At 46.3% G+C, this 22,754-nt stretch overlaps 1 protein-coding gene across 1 annotated transcript in view; it reads right to left on the minus strand.

Moving 5' to 3' along the window:
• LOC139275609 (coagulation factor X-like) overlaps positions 1-22,754 on the minus strand; it is a 103,937-nt gene that overhangs the window by 25,669 nt on the left and 55,514 nt on the right. The window contains exons 5-8 of the mRNA XM_070892779.1: positions 19,632-19,763; positions 18,291-18,368; positions 15,815-15,970; positions 11,189-11,382 (exon numbers count right to left, since the gene is read on the minus strand). Coding sequence (XP_070748880.1) covers positions 11,189-11,382; positions 15,815-15,970; positions 18,291-18,368; positions 19,632-19,763 — 560 coding nt within the window. The remainder of the gene's footprint in view (positions 1-11,188; positions 11,383-15,814; positions 15,971-18,290; positions 18,369-19,631; positions 19,764-22,754) is intronic.

Genomic DNA, 22,754 nt, shown 5'->3' on the forward strand with positions numbered 1-22,754 from the left:
TCTCACCAATCTACCTGTCGCAGATGCATCTGTCCATGGCAGCATTGGTAGCAGTGACCACCACACAGTCATTGTGGAGACAAAATCCCATCTTCACACTGAGGACACCTTCCATTGTGTTGTGTAGCACAACCACTGTGCTAAATGGAATAGATTCAGAACAGATCTAGCAGCTCAAAACTGCACATCAATGAGGCGCTGTGGGTCATCAGCAACAGCAGAATTATATTTCATCACAATCTGTATCCTTATGGCCCGACATGTCTCTCCCTCTACCATTACCATCAAGCCTGGGGACCAACCATGGTTCAATGAGGAGCGCAGAAAAGCATGTCATGAGCAGCACCAGGTGTACCTAAAATTGAGGTGTCAGCCTGGGGAAGCTGCAACACAGGACTACATGCATGCTAAACAGCAGAAGCAGCATGTTATGAACAGAGTTAAGCGATCCCACAATCAACGGATCAGATCAATGCTCTGCAGTCCTGCCACATCCAGTCATGAATGGTAGACCGGTCAGCCTGACATTGGTAGTGGGTAAAATGATGGAATCAATTATTAAGGATGTCATTGCAGCGCATTTGGAAAGAGGTGACATGATAGGTCCAAGTCAGCATGGAATTGTGAAAGGGAAATCATGCTTGACAAATCTTCTGGAATTTTTTGAGGATGTTTCCAGTAGAGTGAACAAGGGAGAACCAGTTGATGTGGTGTATTTGGACTTTCAGAAGGCTTTCGACAAGGTCCCACACAAGAGATTAATGTGCAAAGTTAAAGCACATGGGATTGGGGTTAGTGTGCTGATGTGGATTGAGAACTGATTGGCAGACAGGAAGCAAAGAGTAGGAGTAAATGGGTACTTTTCAGAATGGCAGGTAGTGACTAGTGGGGTACCGCAAGGTTCTGTGCTGGGGCCCCAGCTGTTTACATTGTACATTAATGATTTAGACAAGGGGATTAAATGTAGTATCTCCAAATTTGCGGATGACACTAAGTTGGGTGGCAGTGTGAGCTGCAAGGAGGATGCTATGAGTCTGCAGAGTGACTTGGATAGGTTATGTGAGTGGGCAAATGCATGGCAGATGAAGTATAATGTGGATAAGTGTGAGGTTATCCACTTTGGTGGTAAAAACAGAGAGACAGGGGGAGGTGCAACGAGACCTGGGTGTCATGGTACATCAGTCATTGAAGGTTGGCATGCAGGTACAGCAGGCGGTTAAGAAAGCAAATGGCATGTTGGCCTTCATAACGAGGGGATTTGAGTACAGTGGCAGGGATGTGTTACTACAGTTGTACAGGGCCTTGGTGAGGCCACACCTGGAGTATTGTGTACAGTTTTGGTCTCCTAACTTGAGGAAGGACATTCTTGCTATTGAGGGAGTGCAGCAAAGGTTCACCAGACTGATTCCCGGGATGGTGGGACTGACATATCAAGAAAGACTGGATCAACTGGGCTTGTATTCACTGGAGTTCAGAAGAATGAGAGGGGATCTCATAGAAACACTTGAAATTCTGATGGGTTTAGACAGGTTAGATGCAGGAAAAATGTTCTCAATGTTGGGGAAGTCCAGAAACAGGGGTCACAGTCTAAGAAAAAGGGGTAAGCCATTTAGGACCGAGATGAGGAGAAACTTCTTCACCCAGAGAGTAGTGAACCTGTGGAATTCTCTACCACAGGAAGTTGTTGAGGCCAATTCACTAAATATATTCAAAAAGGAGTTAGATGTAGTCCTTACTACTAGGGGGATCAAGGGGTATGGCGAGAAATGCGGTACTCAAGTTGCATGTTCAGCCATGAACTCATTGAAGAGCGTTACAGGCTCGAAGGGCCGAATGGCCTACTCCTGCACCTATTTTCTATGTTTCTATGTAGTGGACAATTAAACAACTAACAGGAGGAGGAAGCTTCATGAATATCCCCATCCTCAATGATGGCAGAGCCCAGCACTTGAGTGCAAAACACAAGGCTGAATCGTTTGCAACCATCTTCAGCCAGAAGTGTGGTTGATCCATATTGGCCTGCTCCTGAGGTCCCCACCATCACAGAAGGCAGACTTCAGCCAATTTAACATCAAGAAACAGTTGAGCGCATTGGATGCAGCAAAGACGATGAACCCTGACAACATCACAGGAGTTGTGCTGAAGACTTGTGCTCCAGAACTAGCCGCTTAGCCAAGCTGTTCCAGTACAGCTAAAACACTGGCATCTACTTGACAATGCGGAAAACTGCCAAGGTATGTCCTGTCCACAAAAAACAGGACAAATCTAATCCAGCTAATTTAGCCCCATCAGTCTACGCTCAACCAGGGAATTATAGACCAGTTAGCCTAGCATAAGTTGTTGAGAAATTACTAGAGTCTATAATTAAATATAGAGTGACTGAACATCTTGAAAATTATCAGCTAATCAGAGAGGATTTGTAAAGGTTAGGTTAGGCTTGACAAAACTGAAGAGGTGACTAAAGTAGTGGACAGGGGAAAGTCAACGGGCTAAAAATTTGGTTGCTTAGCACCACCCGTTAGCACCCGAGGGAGGTGTTAATGGGCCGTTAAATTCTTACCGACTGAGCCTCAGGTGATCTTCAGTGCTGGTTTACCAGCGGTGCTAACTGTCATGTATTCAACTATCATTGTAACCCATGTATAAGCTGACCTAAGTTGTACACCTTGAGAACATTGACCACAAGGGACGAACTTGTGGGAGACACTCCTAACCTGGACTTTCAGGTATAAAAGGGGAAGCTCCACCCACTTTCATCACTTGAGGTCTTGGTAATAAAGGTGATTGCTTCCAGAGTAACCTTCTCTCAAGTATGGGCCTCGTGTGCATTTATACTGTATAGTAAGGACATATCATTGGCGGCAAGAAACTGGGATTTAAACCATGTGAGCATGGCCACTAGCAGCACAGAAGAGATATACTGTGTGGGTGATGATTGGGATGACTTTATTGAGAGACTACAGCAAAGTTTTGTCACTAAGGAATGGTTGGGACAGGATTCGGCCGACAAATGCAGGGCTCATCTCCTGACGGTTTGTGGATCCAGAACATACTCCCTGATGAAGGACCTTCTAGTGCCAGAGAAGCTGGCGGACAAGATGTTCAAAGAGCTCAGCAAGTTGATCGGGGAACACCTTAAACCGGCGAGCAGCATGCACATGGCGAGACATATGTTTTACACGCACTGGCGGCGAGAAGAGCAAAGCACTCCAGACTTTGTGGCAGATCTCCGGCAACTGGCGAGCCTATGTAAGTTCCCAGATGCATGCAAAGTGGAGATGCTGCGAGACTTTTTTACTGAGTGCATCGGGCACGCTGGGGTTTTCAGGAAACTGATTGAGACCAAAGACTTCACCTTGGAATTGGCGCTATGATAGCCCAGACAATTATCTCGGGAGGAAGAGACCAGAATGATGTATGACAAAAATCTTGGCTCAAATGCGGCAAACGACCAGGGAATCAACATTGTTAACGCGGCACACAGTTCTCTAGGCAGACAAGGGCAATCGGACATGCCCCAGCATGTAGTCGAACCCAAAGGGGGAATTCAACAAAGACAATGGCTAGCTGAACGGCGATTCATGCCATCGCAATCGACAATGCGGCCAGTAATGGGGCCATCGACACCTGTTAATGTTGCACTTAAGAACAGTTACAGAGACAGTCAGAGACAATTGACTGGTAATGGACCTTTTGTTTCCAACAACGGGACTTCCAGCTCATGCTGGAGGTATGGAGGCAAACACACAGCCAGAGCTTGCAGATATCAGCAATATACCTGCAGAAACTGCAACGTCAGCAGTCACTTGGCGCGTATGTGCAGGAAGCCTGCAGCCAGGTTGACGTACGAGGAGGACGGGCCCGATGTAAGCCCTATGAGGCCAAATGAATACTGGGGGAAATCGCTGGAATCTGAAGTTCAGCGAGTTCATGTGGAGCACATATACAGTTCATATACCAGGACGCCACCGATAATGATGAAAGTGCTCCTCAATGGCATCCCAGTATTAATGGAGCTAGACACAGGGGCCAGCCAGTCCCTGATGAGTATCAAACAGTTCGAAAGGTTGTGGGTGTCCAAGGCCAGGAGGCCAAAATTATTGCCGATTGACGCACAGCTATGGATATATACAAAGGAGATCATTCCGGTGCTCGGCAGTGCCACGGTAGTCGTGACCCACAAAGATTCGGAGAACAGGTTGCCACTCTGGATTGTCCCAGGGGACGGTCCCGCATTACTGGGGAGGAGTTGGCTTGCTGTCATGAACTGGAAATGGGGCGATGTCAATGCAATTTCTTCTGTGGAGCGAGTATCATGCTCACAGGTCCTGGACAAATTTGACTCATTATTTCAACCCGGCATCGGCACTTTCATGGGGGCTAAGGTAGTGATTCACATAAACCCGGACGCCAGGCCAGTACACCACAATGCCAGAGCGGTGCCGTACGTGATGCGGGAAAAGATAGAATGCGAATTGGACCGCCTGCTGAAGGAAAGCATCATCTCGCCAGTCAAATTCAGTGACTGGGAGAGCCCGATCATGCCGGTGCTCAAGGCGGATGGGTCGGTCAGGATATGTGGCGATTACAAGGCCACCATCAATCGGGTGTCACTCCAAGACCAGTACCTGCTACCGAGAGTGGAGGACCTCTTTGCGACGCTAACCGGTGGCAAACTTTTTTCAAAATTGGACCTGACCTCAGCTTACATGACCCAGGAGCTGGCGAGTGAGTCGAAGAAGCTGACCACCATCACGACCCACAAGGGATTGTTTGAGTACAACAGATGTCCGTTCGGGATTTGTTCGGCCGCCGCGATCTTTCAGCGAAATATGGAAAGCCTCCTCAAGTCGATTCCAAGGACGGTGGTTTTTCAAGACGACATCCTCATCACGGGTTGCGATACTGAAGAACACCTCCACAACCTGGAGGAGGTGCTACGCAGATTGGACCAAGTAGGACTGCGACTGAAAAAGGCGAAGTGCGTCTTCTTAGCTCCAGAGGTAGAATTCCTGGGGAGGAGGGTAGCAGCAGACGGGATCAGACCTACTGCGATCCAGAGAGCACCCAGACCCCGTAACATGGCGGAGCTGCATTCGTTCCTGGGGCTCCTGAACTATTTTGGTAACTTTCTTCCCAAATTGAGCACGCTGTTAGAGCCACTGCACGTGCTCCTATGCAAAGGTCGCGATGGGGTCTGTGGGGACAGCCAGGAAGGGGCTTTTGATAGAGTACGCAATTTGTTATGCTCCAACAAACTGGTAACCTTATATGACCCGTGTAAGAAACTTGTTTTAACGTGCGATGCGTCGTCCTATGAGGTCGGGTATGTGTTGCAACATGTGAATGCCAATGGTCGGTCGGTTATGCCTCCAGAAGTCTGTCCCAGGCAGAAAGGGGCTATGGGATGGTAGAAAAGGAAGCGCTAGCATGTGTATATGCAGTAAAAAAATGCACCAGTACCTGTTTGGCAGGAAATTTGAGCTGGAGACAGATCACAAACCCCTAACGTCCCTTTTGGCCGACAACAAGGCCATAAATGCGAATGCATCGGCCTGCATACAGAGGTGGGCACTCACGTTAGCCTCCTATGACTACACAATTCAGCACGGACAGGGCACTGAAAACTGTGCCGATGCAGGCTCCCACTAGCCACCACTGAGGGGGGCAACTGAGCATGATGCTGAGATGGTCACGGCTGTTGAAGCTTTCGAAAGCGAAGACTCACCTGTGACAGCCCGTCAGATTAAAGTCTGGACAAAATAAAGACCCGCTACTGTCTTTAGTTAAGAAATGTGTCCTGAATGGGGACTGGGCAGCCACGCACAGGGCATACCTAAGGAATTTAAACCGTTTCATAGGCGCAAGGATGAACTCTTGATTCATGCTGATTGTCTACTGTGGGGAAACTGAGTAGTCATGCCGCAGATGGGCAGAGAGGTGTTTATCAGAGAACATCACAATGAGCACCCAGGCATTGTCATGATGAAGGCAATTGCCAGGTCACACGTTTGGTGGCCAGGGATAGATGCAGACCTGAAACTCTGTGTTCGCAGGTGCAACACATGTGCTCAGCTGGGCAACGCACCCAGGGAAGCCCCCCTTAGCCCCTGGTCCTGGCCCGCCAAGCCATGGTCACGCATCCATGTGGACTACGCAGGTCCTTTTATGGGAAAAATCTTTTTGGTTGTAGTAGACGCCTACTCCAAATGGATTGAGTGTGTAATTTTAAATTCAAGCACATCCTCTGCCACGGTAGAAAGTCTATGGGCAATGTTCGCCGTCCATGGTCTACCGGATGTCTTGGTCAGCGACAATGGCCCGTGCTTCACAAGGACTGAATTCCAAGACTTCATGGCAAGCAATGGAATCAACCATGTCAGAACGGCACTGTTCAAGCCGGCCTCCAACGGCCAGGCGGAACGAGCAGTGCAGATAATCAAACAGGGGATGCTCAGAATCCAAGGGGGTTCCCTACAAAGTCGCTTATCATGCCTCTTGTTGGCCATTAGATCCCGACCACACTTGCTCACAGGGGTTCCACCCGCCGAGCTTATACACCCTACTATGAAAGAAATTGGTGAGAGCAGGCGTCAGTCACAATGTGACTACCATAACAGGAATGCGAGGGCGCGATGTATTGATGTCAATTACCCTGTTTTTGTCCTTAATTATGCTGCAGGGACCAAATGGCTTGCAGGCACTGTGATTGCCAAAGAGGGGAATAGGGTTTTGGTCATTAAATGGACAAATCTGCCGCAAACACATGGATCAAACTAAAAGGAGGTTCAGCAACCCCATAGAAGAAGCAGATGAAGAACACGATGTAGAGTTTACTCCAACAGAGGTGACCGAACACCGGAACCAAGTGGAGGAGAGCCCAGTCACTGTGGGCAGTCTGGACAGGCCTGAGGCACCGCAAACAGCAGACACTCAGGCCAGCGCCCAACACCGGAGCCCTAACTCAGGTGCTCTACAAGGGAGCATAGACCACCAGAGAGACTTAACCTGTGATCCCAATAAGACTTTGGGGGGGGGGAGGTGATGTCATGTATTCAACTATCATTGTAACCCACGTATAATCTGACATAAGTTGTACACCTTGAGAACATTGACCACAAGGGGCGAACTTGTGGGAGACACTCCTAACCTGAACTTTGAGGTATAAAAGGGGAAGCTCCACCCACCTTCATCATTTGAGGTCTTGGTAATAAAGGTGACTGGTCCCAGAGTGACATTCTCTCAAGTATGGGCCTCGTGTGCATTTATACTGTATAGTAAGGACATATCACGAACAGTTAGTGCTGCGCAGTCTAGCGCCACCCACTTGGTGACGTCTATGAGTGTGCAACGCCCCCGTAGCGCCATGGTCGCAAACTTGACCGCTTCCGCCTGCCGTAAAGCGCCTGCCGCTATTTCCGACAGGGAGAGCAGAAGTCACGGAGAAGCTGCCGGGGTAATATGTCTGAGGGGGTGCAGGTGGGCAGTGAAAATTTTTGTTTTCCATTAATGCATCTCTGCTAGATGCTGAACACTGTGGTTTAGCTGCCTTAGCTTTTCTGTAACTTTTTGGACAGTCCAGCTGACCTCCCCTTTAGACGCTGGGATGCCGCTCCCACAATAGCGCCCGAGGAATCAGGGGTAGTACCTTAAGAGTGGTGTGTAATGCTTCCCTTCGCGTTCCACTCCCCTCTTGGGCTGCTAAAAGTGAATTCCCAGTTGGAGGCGGTAAACATCGCTCGGCGCTAAAGTTGGCGAGCAGGCGAATTTTTAGCCCTAAGTTATTTAAATGGAGTTCCAAAAGGCATTCGATAAAGTCCCTCATGAGAGATAGTTAGCTAAAGTTGAAGCTTACGGAATTGAGGGCAAATTATTGACCTGGTTAGGAAACTGGCTGAGCGGCAGGAGACAGAGGGTAGAGATAATGGGCAGTTACTCAATTTGGCAGGACGTGACTAGTGATGTCCCACAGCGATCTGTGTTGGGGCCACTGTTGCTTTTTCTGCAGCTGGACATGTCAAAACAGTGCTTTCATCCGGGGTGGGGGAATTTTATTTTTTTATTTTAAATAGGAGCAGGAGTAGGCCATACGGCCCCTCGAGCCTGCTCTGCCATTTAATACAATTATGGCTGATCCGATCATGGACTCAGGTCCACTTCCCTGCCCGCTCCCTATAACCCCTTAATCGGTTAAGAAGCTGTCTATTTCTGTCTTAAATTTATTCAATGTCCCGGCTTCCACAGCTCTCTGAGGCAGCGAATTCCACAGATTTACAACCCTCTGAGAGAAGAAATTCCTCCTCATCTCTGTTTTAAATGGCCGACCCCTTATTCTAAGATCATGCCCTCTAGTCCTAGTCTCCCCTATTAGTGGAAACATCCTCTCTGCATCCACCTTATCAAGCCCCCTCATAATCTTACACATTTCGTTAAGATCACCTCTCATTTTGATAATATGAATCTGATAATATAAATGGCGGTGATTTATTCACACAATATGAGGGACCTGGAGTGGGTGAGGATTTCTGATGGAGGTCAGGGAAAACGTTGTCCATAGTTTTGGAGTCATGGTACCTGGAACTCATCGGTACTGGCCTGAAAAGAAGGATGTTGGAGGAATATATCATCGATGTGCAGACTCTAAGCTCAGTCGCCCAGGATGTGCAGCAACTGACAGGTGTGTGCAGCCTCATTTGAGCCATCATCAGGGAACCTTTATCCCTGTTTGCAGACATCAATGGAGTGAGTGGCATCTTCACTGGAGTCTGCAGACACCTCCAACCTGAGATGCAGCCCGGGGAGCAGTCGTTGCATTCTCCTCCATGGAAGCACAGGCTGCAGCTCAGGTGTCTGTAGGGGAGGCTAGGAGGACAGACACTCCAATATTAGCATCATCGTACAGGCCAACATCCCCAGCATTGAAGAACTAACCACACTTGATCAGCTAAGCTGGACAGGCCATATCGTCTGCATGCCAGACAAGAGTCTCCAGAAGCAAGCGCTCTACTCATAACTCCTTCACGGCAAACGAGCCAAAGGGTGGACAGAGAAAACATTACAGCGACACCCTGAAAGCCTCCCTGAAAAAGTGCAACATCCCCACTGACACCTGGGAGTCCCTGGCCAAAGACCGCCCCAAGTGGAGGAAGTGCATCCGGGAGGGCGCTGAGCATCTCGAGGCTCATCGCCGAGAGCATGCAGAAATCAAGCGCAGGCAGCGGAAAGAGCGTGCGGCAAACCTGTCCCACACATCCCTTCCCTGAACGACTATCTGTGACAGAGACTGTGGTTCTCATATTGGACTGTTCAGCCTCCTAAGGACTCCTTTTAAGAGTGGAAACAAGTCTTCCTTGATTCCGAGGGACTGCCTATGATGATGAGGGGAGAGAAGAGACAATATTGGTTCCAAAACTGTGGCAGCTGTGATACAGGCTGATATCTCAGAGCTTTCAGCTTCTGAGATCTGCCATTGGACCAACCATCCCACTGATCAGTGCAGACACATGTATTACATTTGCATTTAAGGGAAAGCTAGACAAGTACATGAGAGAAAAAGCAATGGAAGGATATGTTGATAGAGTGAAAAAGAAAGAAAGACTTGCATTTCTGTCGTGCCTTTCAAGACCACCGGACATCTCAAAGCACTTTACAGCCAATGAAGTACTTTTGGAGTATATTCACTGTTGTAATGTGGGAAACGCGGCAGCCAATTTGCGCACAGCAAGCTCCCACAAACAGCAATGTGAAAATGGCCAAATAATCTGTTCTTTTGTTATGTTGACTGAGGGATAAATATTGGCCAGGACACTGGGGATAACCCCCCTGCTCTTCTTCGAAATAGTGCCATGGGATCTTTTACGTCCACTTGAGATGACTCATTGACATAGAGTTCATCAATTCTTTTATAAGGGAATTAGATAGTTTCTTGCAAAAGAGGAACAATAAAAAGTATGGGGAGTGAGCAGGAGAGTGGGATTAAACTGGGTAGGATATTAAAGGGTATGGGGAGTGAGCAGGAGTGGGAGTATAGTCTGTGTGGGATATTAAAGGGTATGGGGAGTGAGCAGGAGAGTGGGATTAGACTGGGTGGGATATTAAAGGGATGGGTAAGTGGGACGAGACTTGCTGTAGAGATACACAGATCATTAAAGGTAGCACAAGTAGATAATGCCATAAAAAGGGAAATGGAATTCATGGTTTTGTATCTAAAAACTCAGAATATAAATACTGGGAGATAATAAAATTGTACACAATGTAGCTAGGCTGCAGTTGGAGTATTGTATACAGTTCTGATCACCTCATTGTAGGATGGCTATAAAAACAATTGAAAACTAGTGTAGATTCACTGAGGTGTGACCATGGATTTCCTTGGCACGGGCTCGATGGGCCGAATGGCTTCCTTCTATGCTGTAACCATTCTATGATTCTGTAAGGGACATGTGAGCTATGTGAGAATTTGGGACTTTTTGCACAAGATCTGAGCAGGTTGAGAGGTGGTCTCATCAAGGTCTGCTGAATTATAAAGAGTAATGTATTGGTAGTGAAAAGTTGTTCCTACTCATTGAGGAGACAGTAATAAGAAGGAACAATTTTAAAATAATGAGAACACAAAAAATGTGCCCTTCGAATGAATGTCCTCACAAAGAGGATGGGTAGAATGAGAATGTTTTTGCCACAAACCATCATTGACATAGAATCCATCAATTCTTTTATAAGGGAATTAGATAGTTTCTTGAAAAAGAGGAACAATAAAGAGTATAGGGAGTAAGCAGGGGAGTGGGATTAGACTGGGAGGGATATTAAAGGGTATGGGAAGTGAGCAGGAGAGTGGGATTAGACTGGGTGGGATATTAAAGGGCTCGGCAAGTGGGGCGAGACTGAGAGGTATATTAAAAGATATATGATTGATTCGGAGTAGACTGGGAGGTATAATAAAGGGAATGGGGCTGGGTGGGATAAGACTGAGTGGAATATTAATGGGTATGGGGTGAGTGGGAGTACAGGATCAGACTGGGGAGCATTTGTGGAAATAACACTGGCCCAGGCTGAAGGGGCCGAATGGCCTGTTTCTGTGCTGGAGAATGGAATGAATGTACAGTTCAGTATGTGAGTGGACTGGTAGTTGAATTAAAACCGTACTCACCGGTAATCTCGGTTAATCTCAAGTCTTTAAATGAACGATAATTACCTGCCATGGACACTGTCCCAGGGGGCAATCTTGTCCACCCACGATCCTCACATCGGGGCTGGGTTGGTTGATTCCAGGGTCACCAAGTTGGTCATCGGTGTCGTTTGCCGCCGTGCTGTTAGTTGGCATAGGATTGTTGTATGCAACTAATCCACGGGTTCGCTCGCTATAAACGATCCCACAAGGATTAGGCACTATTAAAAGGAAAAAATATAGTGTATATATGTTTATTAAAAAACTGTTGGGCCATTTGGATACAAGCAAATTTGAATAGTTTGATATATTGGCAGCTTTTCAGGGAGGGCTTTAGCCCATAAACATTACTTACTGCCCTTCTACTAGGTAATTGAACCAGTTACATTCCCTAACTTACAGCCGATGATCTACTAACAGTAGAACAATGGTCCCAGACATAGAATCACATAATGATGCAGCAAAGAAGGCGTCCTTTCTACTCATCATGTCTATGCTGGCTCTTTGAAAGAACTATCCAGTTAGTCCCACTTCCCTCCTCTTTCCTCATAGCCCTGCAGCTGTTTCTGTATATATCCAAACCCCTTTTGAAAATTACTATTGAATCTGTTTCCACCAACTTTTCAGGCAGAACATTCCAGATCATAAAAACTCTATGAGTGGAAACAATTCTCCTCATCTCTCCCCTTGATTTTTTGCCAATGATCTTAAATCTGGTTACTGACACCCCCTGCCCCCCCCTACCAGTTGCAACAGTTTCTTGCTATCTACTCTTTGAAAACCTCTCTTGATTTTGAACAATCGACTAAATTTCCCCTTAACGTTCTCTGTTCGAAGGAGAACAATCCCAGGAGCTCTATTCATCTCACATAACTGAAGTCACTTTTAAAGGGGTACAGAAACAGACAGATCTGGGGGTTCACATACACAAATCTTGGAAGATGTCAGTTTAAGCTGATAAAACTGTTTAAAAGTATTTGGGATTCTTGGCCTTCAAAATAGAGGCATAGAGTACAAAAGCAAAGAAGTTATGGTAAACCTAAATAAATAACTGATTAGGCCACAGCTGGAGTACTGTGCTCAATTCTGTGCACCACACTTTAGGAAGTATATCAAGGCCCTGGAGAAAGTGCAGAGGAAATTTATCAGAATGGTAGCAGGGCTGAGGGATTTGAGTTATGTGGAGGGTCTGGAGAAGCTGGGGTTGTTCTCATTAGAACAGAGAAAGTTAAACGGAGATTTAATACAGGCGTTCAACATCATGGAGTAGATCAGGAGAAACTGTTTCCAGTGGCAGACGGGTCAATAACTGGAGGACACAGATTTAAGGTAATTGCCAAAAGAACCAGGGGTGAGATGAAGTTAAAAAATAATTACACCGTGATCGTTATGATGTGGAATGCACGATCTGAAAGGAAGCAGATTCATAATAACTTTCAAAGGGGAATTGGATTTATACAGAAAAATGTTCAGGGCTATGGAGAAAGAGCACGGAGTGGGACAAATTGGCTAACACTTTAAAAGAGTCGCCATGGCCATGTAGGGGAAGATAAGCCCCTTCTGTGCTCTCTGATTCTATATACGCATTGGACCATTGATATACACATTGAATCAGTGATATAGCCATTGGATCAGTGATATAACCATTGGACCAGTGATATACCCTTTTGACCAGTGATATACACATTGGATCAGTAATATACCCTTTGGACCAGTGATATACCCATTGGGTCAATGATATACCCTTTGGATCAGTGATATACCCATTGGAATAGTGATATACCCTTTGAACCAGTGATACACCCATTGCATAAGAGATGTACACATTGGATCAGTGATATACCATTTGGATCAGTGATATACCCACTGGAAAAGTGATATACCCATTGGATCAAGGATATACCCATTGGAAAAGTGATATATCCATTGTATCAGTGATATTCCCATTGGATCAGGAATATACCCATTGGATCAGTGATATACCCATTGGATCAGGGATATATGCCTTGGATCAGGGATATACACAATGGATCAGGGATATACCTATTGGATCAAGGATATACCCATTGGATCAGTGAAATAACAATTCGATCAGTTATATATCCCTTGGAGCAGTGATATACCCATTGGATCAGCGGTCTACCCATTGGATCAGCGGTCTACCCATTGGAAAAGTGATATATCCTTTGGAACAGATATATACCCATTGGACCAGTGATATAACCTTTGGACCAGTGAGATAACCATTGCATCAGTGATATATCCTTTATATCAGTGATATACCCATTGGAATAGTGATATACCTATTGGATGAGTGATATACCCATTGGATCAGGGATATACCCATTGGATCAGGGATATACCCTTTGGAAGAGTGATATTCCCATTGGCTCAGTGATACACCCATTGCATAAGTGATATTCTCATTGGGTCAAGGATATACCCATTGGAATACTGATATAACCATTGAATCAGGGATATACCCATTGGCCCAGTGATATATCCTTGGGACCAATGATATACCCATTGGATCAGTGATATACCATTTGGATTAGTAATATACCCATTGAATGAGGGATATACCCATTGGATCAGGGATATATCCTTGGGAGCAATGATATACCCATTGGATCAGTGATATACCCTTTGGATTAGTAATATACCCATTGAATGAGGGATATACCCATTGGATCAGGGATATACCCATTGGATCAGTGATATACCCATTGGAATAGTGATATACCCATTGGAATAGTGATATAACCATTGGATCAGGGATATACCCATTGGACCAGTGATATATCCTTGGGACCAATGATATACCCATTGGATCAGTGATAAACCCTTTGGATTAGTAATATACCCATTGAATGAGGGATATACCCATTAGATCAGGGATATACCCATTGGATCAGTGATATACCCATTGGATCAAGGATATACCCATTGGAATAGTGATATACCCATTGGAATAGTGATATACCCATTGGAATAGTGATATACCCATTGGATCAGGGATATACCCATTGGATCAGGGATATACCGATTGGAATAGTGATATACCCATTGGATCAGTGATATACACATTGGATCAGGGATATACCCATTGGAATAGTGATATATCTATTTCATCAGGGATATACCCATTGGGCCAGTGATATAACCATTGCTTCATGTGATATACCCTTTGGATCACTAATATACCCATTTGAATACTGATATATCCATTGGCTCAGTGATATACCCATTGGAATGGTGATATACCCATTGGATCAGGGATACACCTATTGGAACAGTGGTATACCCATTGGATCAGTGATATACACATTGGATCAGGGATATACCCATTGGATCAGTGATATACCCATTGGATCTGTGATATACCCATTGGATCACATATAAACACATTGGATCAGTGATATACACATTGGAATAGTGGTACACCGATTGCATCAGGGATATATCCATTGGATCAGTGATATACCCTTTGGACCAGTGATATACCCATTGGAATAGTGATATGCCCATTGGATCAGGGATATACCCATTGGATCAGGGATATACCGATTGGAATAGTGATATACCCATTGGATCAGTGATATACACATTGGATCAGGGATATACCCATTGGAATAGTGATATATCTATTTCATCAGGGATATACCCATTGGGCCAGTGATATAACCATTGCTTCATGTGATATACCCTTTGGATCACTAATATACCCATTTGAATACTGATATATCCATTGGCTCAGTGATATACCCATTGGAATGGTGATATACCCATTGGATCAGGGATACACCTATTGGAACAGTGATATACCCATTGGATCAGTGACATACACATTGGATCAGGGATATACCCATTGGATCAGTGGTATACCCATTAGATCTGTGATATACCCATTGGATCACATATAAACACATTGGATCAGTGATATACACATTGGAATAGTGGTACACCGATTGCATCAGGGATATATCCATTGGATCAGTGATATACCCTTTGGACCAGTGATATACCCATTGGAATAGTGATATACCCTTTGGACCAGTGATACATCCATTGCATAAGAGATGTACACATTGGATCAGTGATATACCAATTGGATCAGTGATATACCCACTGGATGAGTGATATACCCATTGGATCAGGGATCTACCCATTGGAACAGGGATATATCCATTGGATCAGAGATATACACATTGGATCAGGGATATACCCATTGGATCAGTGACATACCCATTGGAAGAGTGATATACCCATTGGACCAGTGATATACCCATTGCACAAATGATATTCTCATTGGGTCAAGGATATACCCATTGCAATACTGATATAACCATTGGATCAGGGATATACCCATTGGATCAGTGATATACACATTGGATCTGTGATATACCCATCATCATCCCTTCCTCAAAAACTCAGAGCCTTGATCCCTCCGTCATTGCCGATTACCTCCCCATCTCCGACTGCTCTTTCCTCTTCAAAGTCTCTGAATGTGCAGTCACCTCCCAAATCAATGCCCTTCTTTTCTATAACTCCATGTTGGAACCTCTCCGATTAGGTTTCTGTCCTTGCCATAGCACTTTATCAATGCAACAAAGTGCACCCTTTGTGACTGTGGTAAACTATATCCCTCCTTACCCTTCTTTTCCTGTCTGCAGCCTTTGACATGGTTGACCATAGCATCCTCTTCCAATGACCCTCCTCCATTGTATTGCCTTGTTCCGTTCTTAACTTTCAGTTCAGAATCTCCAGCAGTTACTTCTCTTCCTGCCTCCAGACCTTTACCTCTGAAGTCTCCCAAGGATCACAAACGTCATTCCTTAGCCACAGATTCCATCGTCTTTCATAGCCACTGTCTCATGCTGAACCAGAGTGTTCACAACCTCAGCGGCCGATTTGACCTTGAGCTGAGCTTCCAACCCCATATCCTCTCCATCACCAAGACCACTGACTTCCACCTCCATAACATCGCCCGTTTCCATCCCAACCTCAGTCCATCTGCTATAGTTATCTCCCACCTCAGTTATTCCAATGCTCTCCTGACTGGCCTCCCATCTTCCAAACTCCGTAAACTTGAGCTCATTTTACACACTGCTGCCTGTATCCTAACTCACAGCAAGTCCCGCTCATACATCATCCCTACACTCAGTGACCTACATTGGCTCCCGGTTCCCGAACGTCTAGATTTTAAAATTGTCATCGTCATGTTCAAATCCCTCCATGGTCTCACCCCTCCCTAACACTGTAACCTCCTCCAGCCCTACATCCCGGTTGTAAGAGGAACTCTGGGTCCTCCAATTCTGGCCTCTTGTCCATCCTCATTCTTCCTTCACCTCAGTATTGGCGTTGTGCCTTCAGACGTTTAGGCCCTAGGCTCTGGAGCTTCCTCCCTAAACCTCTCCGCCTATGTCTTCTCCTTTAAGATGCTCCTTAAAACCTACTTCCTTGACCAAACTTTTGGTCATTTGTCCTAATGTCTCCTTCTTGGCTTATGTCAATTTGTGTTTGATTACATTCCTGTGAAGCGGTTTGGGATGTTTTACTACTCTAAAGGTGCTATATAAATGCAAGTTATTGTTATGTATTGCCTTACCATAGAAATTGTTGCAAAGTGCTTCATAGAGGCTTCATCAAAAGCAAGAACGCTGAGCCAAAGAATGGGATATTAGGAGGGGTGATGAAATGTATGGTCAAAGAGGTGGGTTTTAAGGAGGTTCTTAAAGGAAGACAGAGGTGATGAGGAGGAAGGGATTAGGGGGGGTAATACCTACACTAGCTGGACTTCCTCTGATGCAGAGATCAGAACACGAGGGCATAACCTTAATATTGGAACTAGGCCGTTCAGGGTGATGGCAAGAAGCACTTCTTGACACAAGGGGTCGTGGAAATCTGGAACTCTCTTCCTCCAAAAGCTGTTAATGTTACGGGTCAACTGAAAATGTCAAAACTGAGATTGATAGATTTTTGTTATTAAGAGTTACAGAACAAAGGTGGGTAGATGCAGATCGTCCATGATCTAATTGAATGGAAGAACAGGCTTGAGGGGCTGAATGGCCTCCTCCTGTTCCTATGTTCCAGTGTGTGGTGCTTAAGAGGCTGAATGGGGTTGGGGAAGGGAGCGATGCACAAGAGGCCAGAATCAGAGGAACTGGGAATTGTGAAAAAGGATAGGTGGGCTGGAGAAGATTGTAGAGATAGGAAAGGGTGAAGCCATGAAGGGATTTAAACATGAGGATGATCATTCTGAAGGCGTTTGGAGATTCTGACCAGAGCTATGCACACTGGTACCCATGGGTGCTTACCGGCTGGCTGAGTTATTATTCTATGTATTGGATCGGGACAATCTACACACATTGCAGCAGGGCTAGGTAGTAGAGAGTTCCCAGTTACCAATATAAGAACATAAGAACATAAAAAATAGGAACAGGAGTAGGCCATATGGCCCCTCGAGCCTGCTCCACCATTTAATAACATCATGGCTGAGCCGATCATGGACTCAGGTCCACTTCCCTGCCCACTCCCCATTACCCCTTATTCCCTTATCGTTTAAGAAACTGTCTATTTCTGTCTTAAATTTATTTGATGTCCCAGCTTCCACAGCTCTCTGAGGCAGCGAATTCCACAGATTTACAACCCCCAGAGAAGAAATTTCTCCTCATCTCAGTTTTAAATGGGCGGCTCCTTATTCTAAGGTTATGCCCCCTAGTTCTAGTCTCCCCCATCAGTGGAAATATCCTCTCTGCATCCACATTGTCAAGCCCCCTCATAATCTTATACATTTCGATAAGATCACCTCTCATTCTTCTGAATTCCAATGAGTAGAGGCCCAAACTACTCAACCTTTCCTCATAAGTCAACCCCCCTCATCTCCGGAATCAACCTAATGAACCTTCTCTGAACTGCCTCCAAAGCAAATATATCCTTTCATAAATATGGAAACCAAAACTGCATGCAGCATTCCAAGTGTGACCTCACCAATATCCTGTATAACTGTAGAAGACTTCCCTGCTTTTATACTCCATCCCCTTTGCAATAAAGGCCAAGATTCCATTGGCCTTCCCGATCACTCGCTATTTAGCAATGTTGGTAGCTGAATCAAATTAATAGGAATTACCTTGCAGTGTCATGTAATGATTGGTATACATCTTGTATGTCAAACTCAGAGAGAGCAATGACAGACTTAACATTTTGCCTAATTTTGTAAGAGCACAACAACATGCTCATATCAGGAATCTGAGGAGGATGACAAACCAGTGACTTGCCCAGGGCATACAGCACTCTGCCACTGCGCCCTCTCCACGTGAAGGATAGACAGAGGTTGGGAGGAGCCCGATGAGAGCAGAGCAAGAGGAAGACAAAAAAGGATTGGTTTTGTCAGCTCACTGGTGGGTTGTGAGATGAGGCGTAAGGCAATGTGAAGAACACAAGCTCATTCAAACAGTTCTGTGTAAATTAGTCCTCCTCACATCATCGCCCTACAATTGATGGTGGTAGGACATACACAATCTACTTATCCCCCTCCCCCATCATTGACGAGGTACGATGTAAGAATGCAAAGTTTAGGAAGGGATTTCTAAGGGATGCACCTCACAGCTGTGTAGAGCTGCTGAGTGATGAATGGGGCAGTCCCGTGCAATAAATTTTTAATTCGGTTCACTGACTCCCAGGCCGCCTGCATTTTCTGCGCTCTGGAGGAGTCCGTGTTCCAGGTATATGTTGAATGTGTTCGGTTGCAGTCCCTTTTCGAATATTTGAAGGGGCTGCTCCTCAAATTCTGGTTGCACGTCAGTCCCACACTCCTGATCTTTGGGCACCCTGTGCAAAGGGGAGCGGGCAGGTCGGAATACCTCCTTGTAGGCCTGCTCCTGGGCATGGCCAAGATGGCCATCAGCCGGTCCAGGCAGCGGGTGGTCGAGGGAGTCGTTCAGCCCGACTGCCTGCCTCTCTTCCACAGCTACATCTGAGCCAGGGTGTCCGTGGAGATGGAGCGTGCAGTGTCCACCGGTACGCTCATGGCCTTCCGCGAGAGGTGGGCGCCGGAGGGACTGGAGTACACCATTTCAACAGGGAACAAAATTTAAATTAATTTGATTTGACAAGGTTCCCTTTAATTTTTAATTGTTAATTTGCAGATTTTGGTGCCCATAAAAAAGGCGCATTTGATTTAAAAGTTTTACAAAAATAGTTGTAGAGCTGTTGAGTAGGGAGTGGCTTAGCCAGTCAAGTGATGTTCACAAGTCTCAATAAAACCCGAGCCAGTTGGGTTCGGGGCATCCACGATGAGGGAAGTGGTTGTGAGCCTGGTGGATGAACTAGTAATGTGTCGTGTGAATTGTTAAACCTTTGCAAATAAACCAATTAGTTCTTAATAGCAATGTGTTGCTAAGAATTCTTAAGCAAAGAACCCATGAAGCAAATACATTACAGGAATGCAAATAAAATATTAAATTTCTACCTTGAGGATTGCACGACTTATCATTTGCTCCAAGTGCGTAGCCGTCGACACAGGAACATTTTACACCGTTGCGCTGGACTCGACAGTAGTGCTGGCAGCCTCCATTGTCCGCTTGGCACAGCTTTGGGATATCTGAAAGAGACCAAACGTCACGCACCAAATAGACACTGAGACCCTGATTTTAGGACGGGTGGTTAGTGAATTGGAAACTCACCCTCTGGTCCAAAACTCAGGCCCGGGCTATTTTAATGCACCGGCCAAAATTTTGCAGCCAGCCTGCCTGCCGGCATACCATTCGTTCCAGGTGGGAAGCAGTGAGGTCTTTCCCGCCCCCGCCCCACACCCGCCCCCAGGCCAATCCTGGGCTGGATTGAGGGCCAGAAGTGGTCTGGTAAGTTTTAAAGAAAGAAATACTTTCATTTATATAGTGCCTTTCATGACCACCGGACTTCTTAAAGTGCTTTGCAGCCAATTAAGTACTTTTGGAGTGTAGTCACTGTTGTAATGTGGGAAATGCGCAGCCTATTTGTGCACAGCAAGCTCCCACAAACAGCAATGTGGTAATGACCAGATAATCTGTTTTTGTTATGTTGATTGAGGGATAAATATTGGCCAAAACACCGGGGATAACTCCCCTGCTCTTCTTCGAATAGTGCCATGGGATCTTTTACGTCCAGCTGAGAGGGCAGACAGGGCTTCAGTTAAACGTCTCATCTGAAAGGCAGCACCTCCAACAGTGCAGCACTCCCTCAGCACTGCACTGGGAGTATCAGCGTAGGTGTATGTGCTCAAGTCCCACAACCTTCTGATTGTGGAAGTGTGCTCATCATCATCATATGCAGTCCCTCGAAATCCTTCCACTCCACTCCAAATGTGAGTTCTTAGGTGACTGTACAGTCCAATACGGGAATTACAGTCTCTGTCACAGGTGGGACAGACAGTGGTTCAGGGAAAGGGTGGATGGGGAGTCTGGTTTGCCGCACGCTCCTTCCGCTGCCTGCGCTTGCTTTCTGCATGCTCTCGGCGATGAGACTCGAGGTGCTCAATGCCCTCCCGGATGCTCTTCCTCCACTTCAGGCGGTCTTTGGCCAGGGACTCCCAGGTGTCGGTCGGGATGTTGCACTTTATCAAGGAGACTTTGAGGGTGTCCTTGAAATGTTTCCTCTGCCCACCTGGGGCTCACTTGCCATGTAGGAGTTCCGAGTAGAGCGCTTGCTTTGGGAATCTTGTGTCGGGCATGCTTTGGGAATCTTGTGTCGGGCATGCAAACAATGTGGCCTGCCCAACGGAGCTGGTCGAGTGTGGTCAGTGCTTCGGTGCTGGGGATGTTGGCCTGATCGAGAACACTGACGTTGGTGCATCTGTCCTCCCAGGAGATTTACAAGATCTTGCGGAGACATCGTTGGTGGTATTTATCCAGCGATTTGAGGTGTCTAGTGTATATGGTCCATGTCTCTGAGCCATACAGGAGGGCAGGTATCACTACAGCCCTATAGACCATAAGCTTGGTGCCAGATTTGAGGGCCTAATTTTCGAATACTCTCTTCCTCAGGTGGCCGAAGGCTGCGCCGGCGCACTGGAGGTGGTGTTGAATCTCGTCGTCGATGTTTGTCCTTGCTGATAGGGCCTCAGTTTAACATCTCATCCGAAAGACAGCACATCTGACAGTGCAGCACTCCCTCAGCACTGTATTGGAGTGTCAGCCTAGATTTATGTGCTCAAGTCCCACAACCTTCTGATTGGTGGGAGTGTGCTACCCACTGAGCAACAGCTGATAGTAAACTATCTTTTGTATTTTGTTGTAGGGCCAGGTGGGACAGGACTGCTCCTCTGGGCTGCACAAGGATACCTTGATCCTCCAATGCCACAGGCTTCCCTCCAACCTCCCCCCTGTTGTGTATGGAGAAAGAGTCAGACTGAACACTGTGAGCTCAAAGTAAAGTGTGACCTTAGTCTTTTATTACAGGTCTCCAGAGTGCCTCTCCAACCTGTGAAGCCTTCTTAAATACCTGTGCTCCCAAGGGATTATGGGATCCCTTGGGACTCTGGGGAATGAGCCCTCTGGTGGCTGCATAGAGTAAATACAAGTCTACATATATAACAACATTCCCCCCCAAAGCCAATAGTGTAACTATTTACAATGTGAGTCGATCTAGGGCTCTTCATGCCCTGGTTGTTCGTCTCGGTGTGAAAGCTAGTGTTGTTGAATCATTTGTTGGGCCCTCGCTGGGCAGCTGGCCTTGCTGGGCTGCCTGATGGTGTTGGGCCCTGCAGGGCTGCTGTGGATGATGGGTTCTGCTTCGTGGTCAACCGTGGTGTCGGATGCCACTGGTGTGTGTGTTGGGGGATCAAAAAAGGTAGGGTCCAAGGTGGGTTGCTCAGGATAGTCCGAGAATCTGAGTTTGATTTGGTCCAAGTGTTTCCGGTGAATGAGTCCATTTGAAAGTTTGACCCGAAACACCCTGCTCCCCTCTTTGGCCACGACAGTGCCGGGAAGCAACTTGGGACCTTGTCCATAATTCAATACAAATACAGGATCATTGACTTCAATCTCACGTGACACATTGGCGCTATCATGGTATGCACTTTGTTGAAGCCACCTGCTCTCTACCTGTTCATGTAGATCAGGGTGAACTAACGAGAGCCTTGTTTTAAGTGCTCTTTTCATGAGTAGTTCAGCAGGTGGGATCCCAGTGAGCGAGTGGGGTCTTGTGCAGTAGCTAAGCAGGACTCGGGATAGGCGAGTCTGCAGTGAGCCTTCAGTTACCCTCTTCAAGCCTTGCTTGATGGTTTGCACTGCTCTCTCTGCCTGACCATTGGACGCTGGTTTAAACGGGGCAGATGAGACATGTTTGATCCCGTTACAGGTCATGAAATCTTTGAACTCAGCACTGGTAAAACATGGCCCGTTGTCGCTCACCAGGACATCGGGTAAGCTGTGTGTGGCAAACATGGACCGCAGGCTTTCAATCCACTTGGAGTACGCATCTACAACCACAAGGAATATTTTACCCAAGAACGGACCTGCATAGTTGACGTGTACCCTAGACCACGGTTTGGAGGGCCAAGACCATAAACTTAGCGGCACCTCCCTGGATGCATTGCTTAACTGCGAGCATGTAT

The sequence above is a fragment of the Pristiophorus japonicus genome, chromosome 11 (genome assembly GCF_044704955.1).
Source record: "Pristiophorus japonicus isolate sPriJap1 chromosome 11, sPriJap1.hap1, whole genome shotgun sequence".
Taxonomy (NCBI): Eukaryota; Metazoa; Chordata; class Chondrichthyes; family Pristiophoridae; genus Pristiophorus; species Pristiophorus japonicus.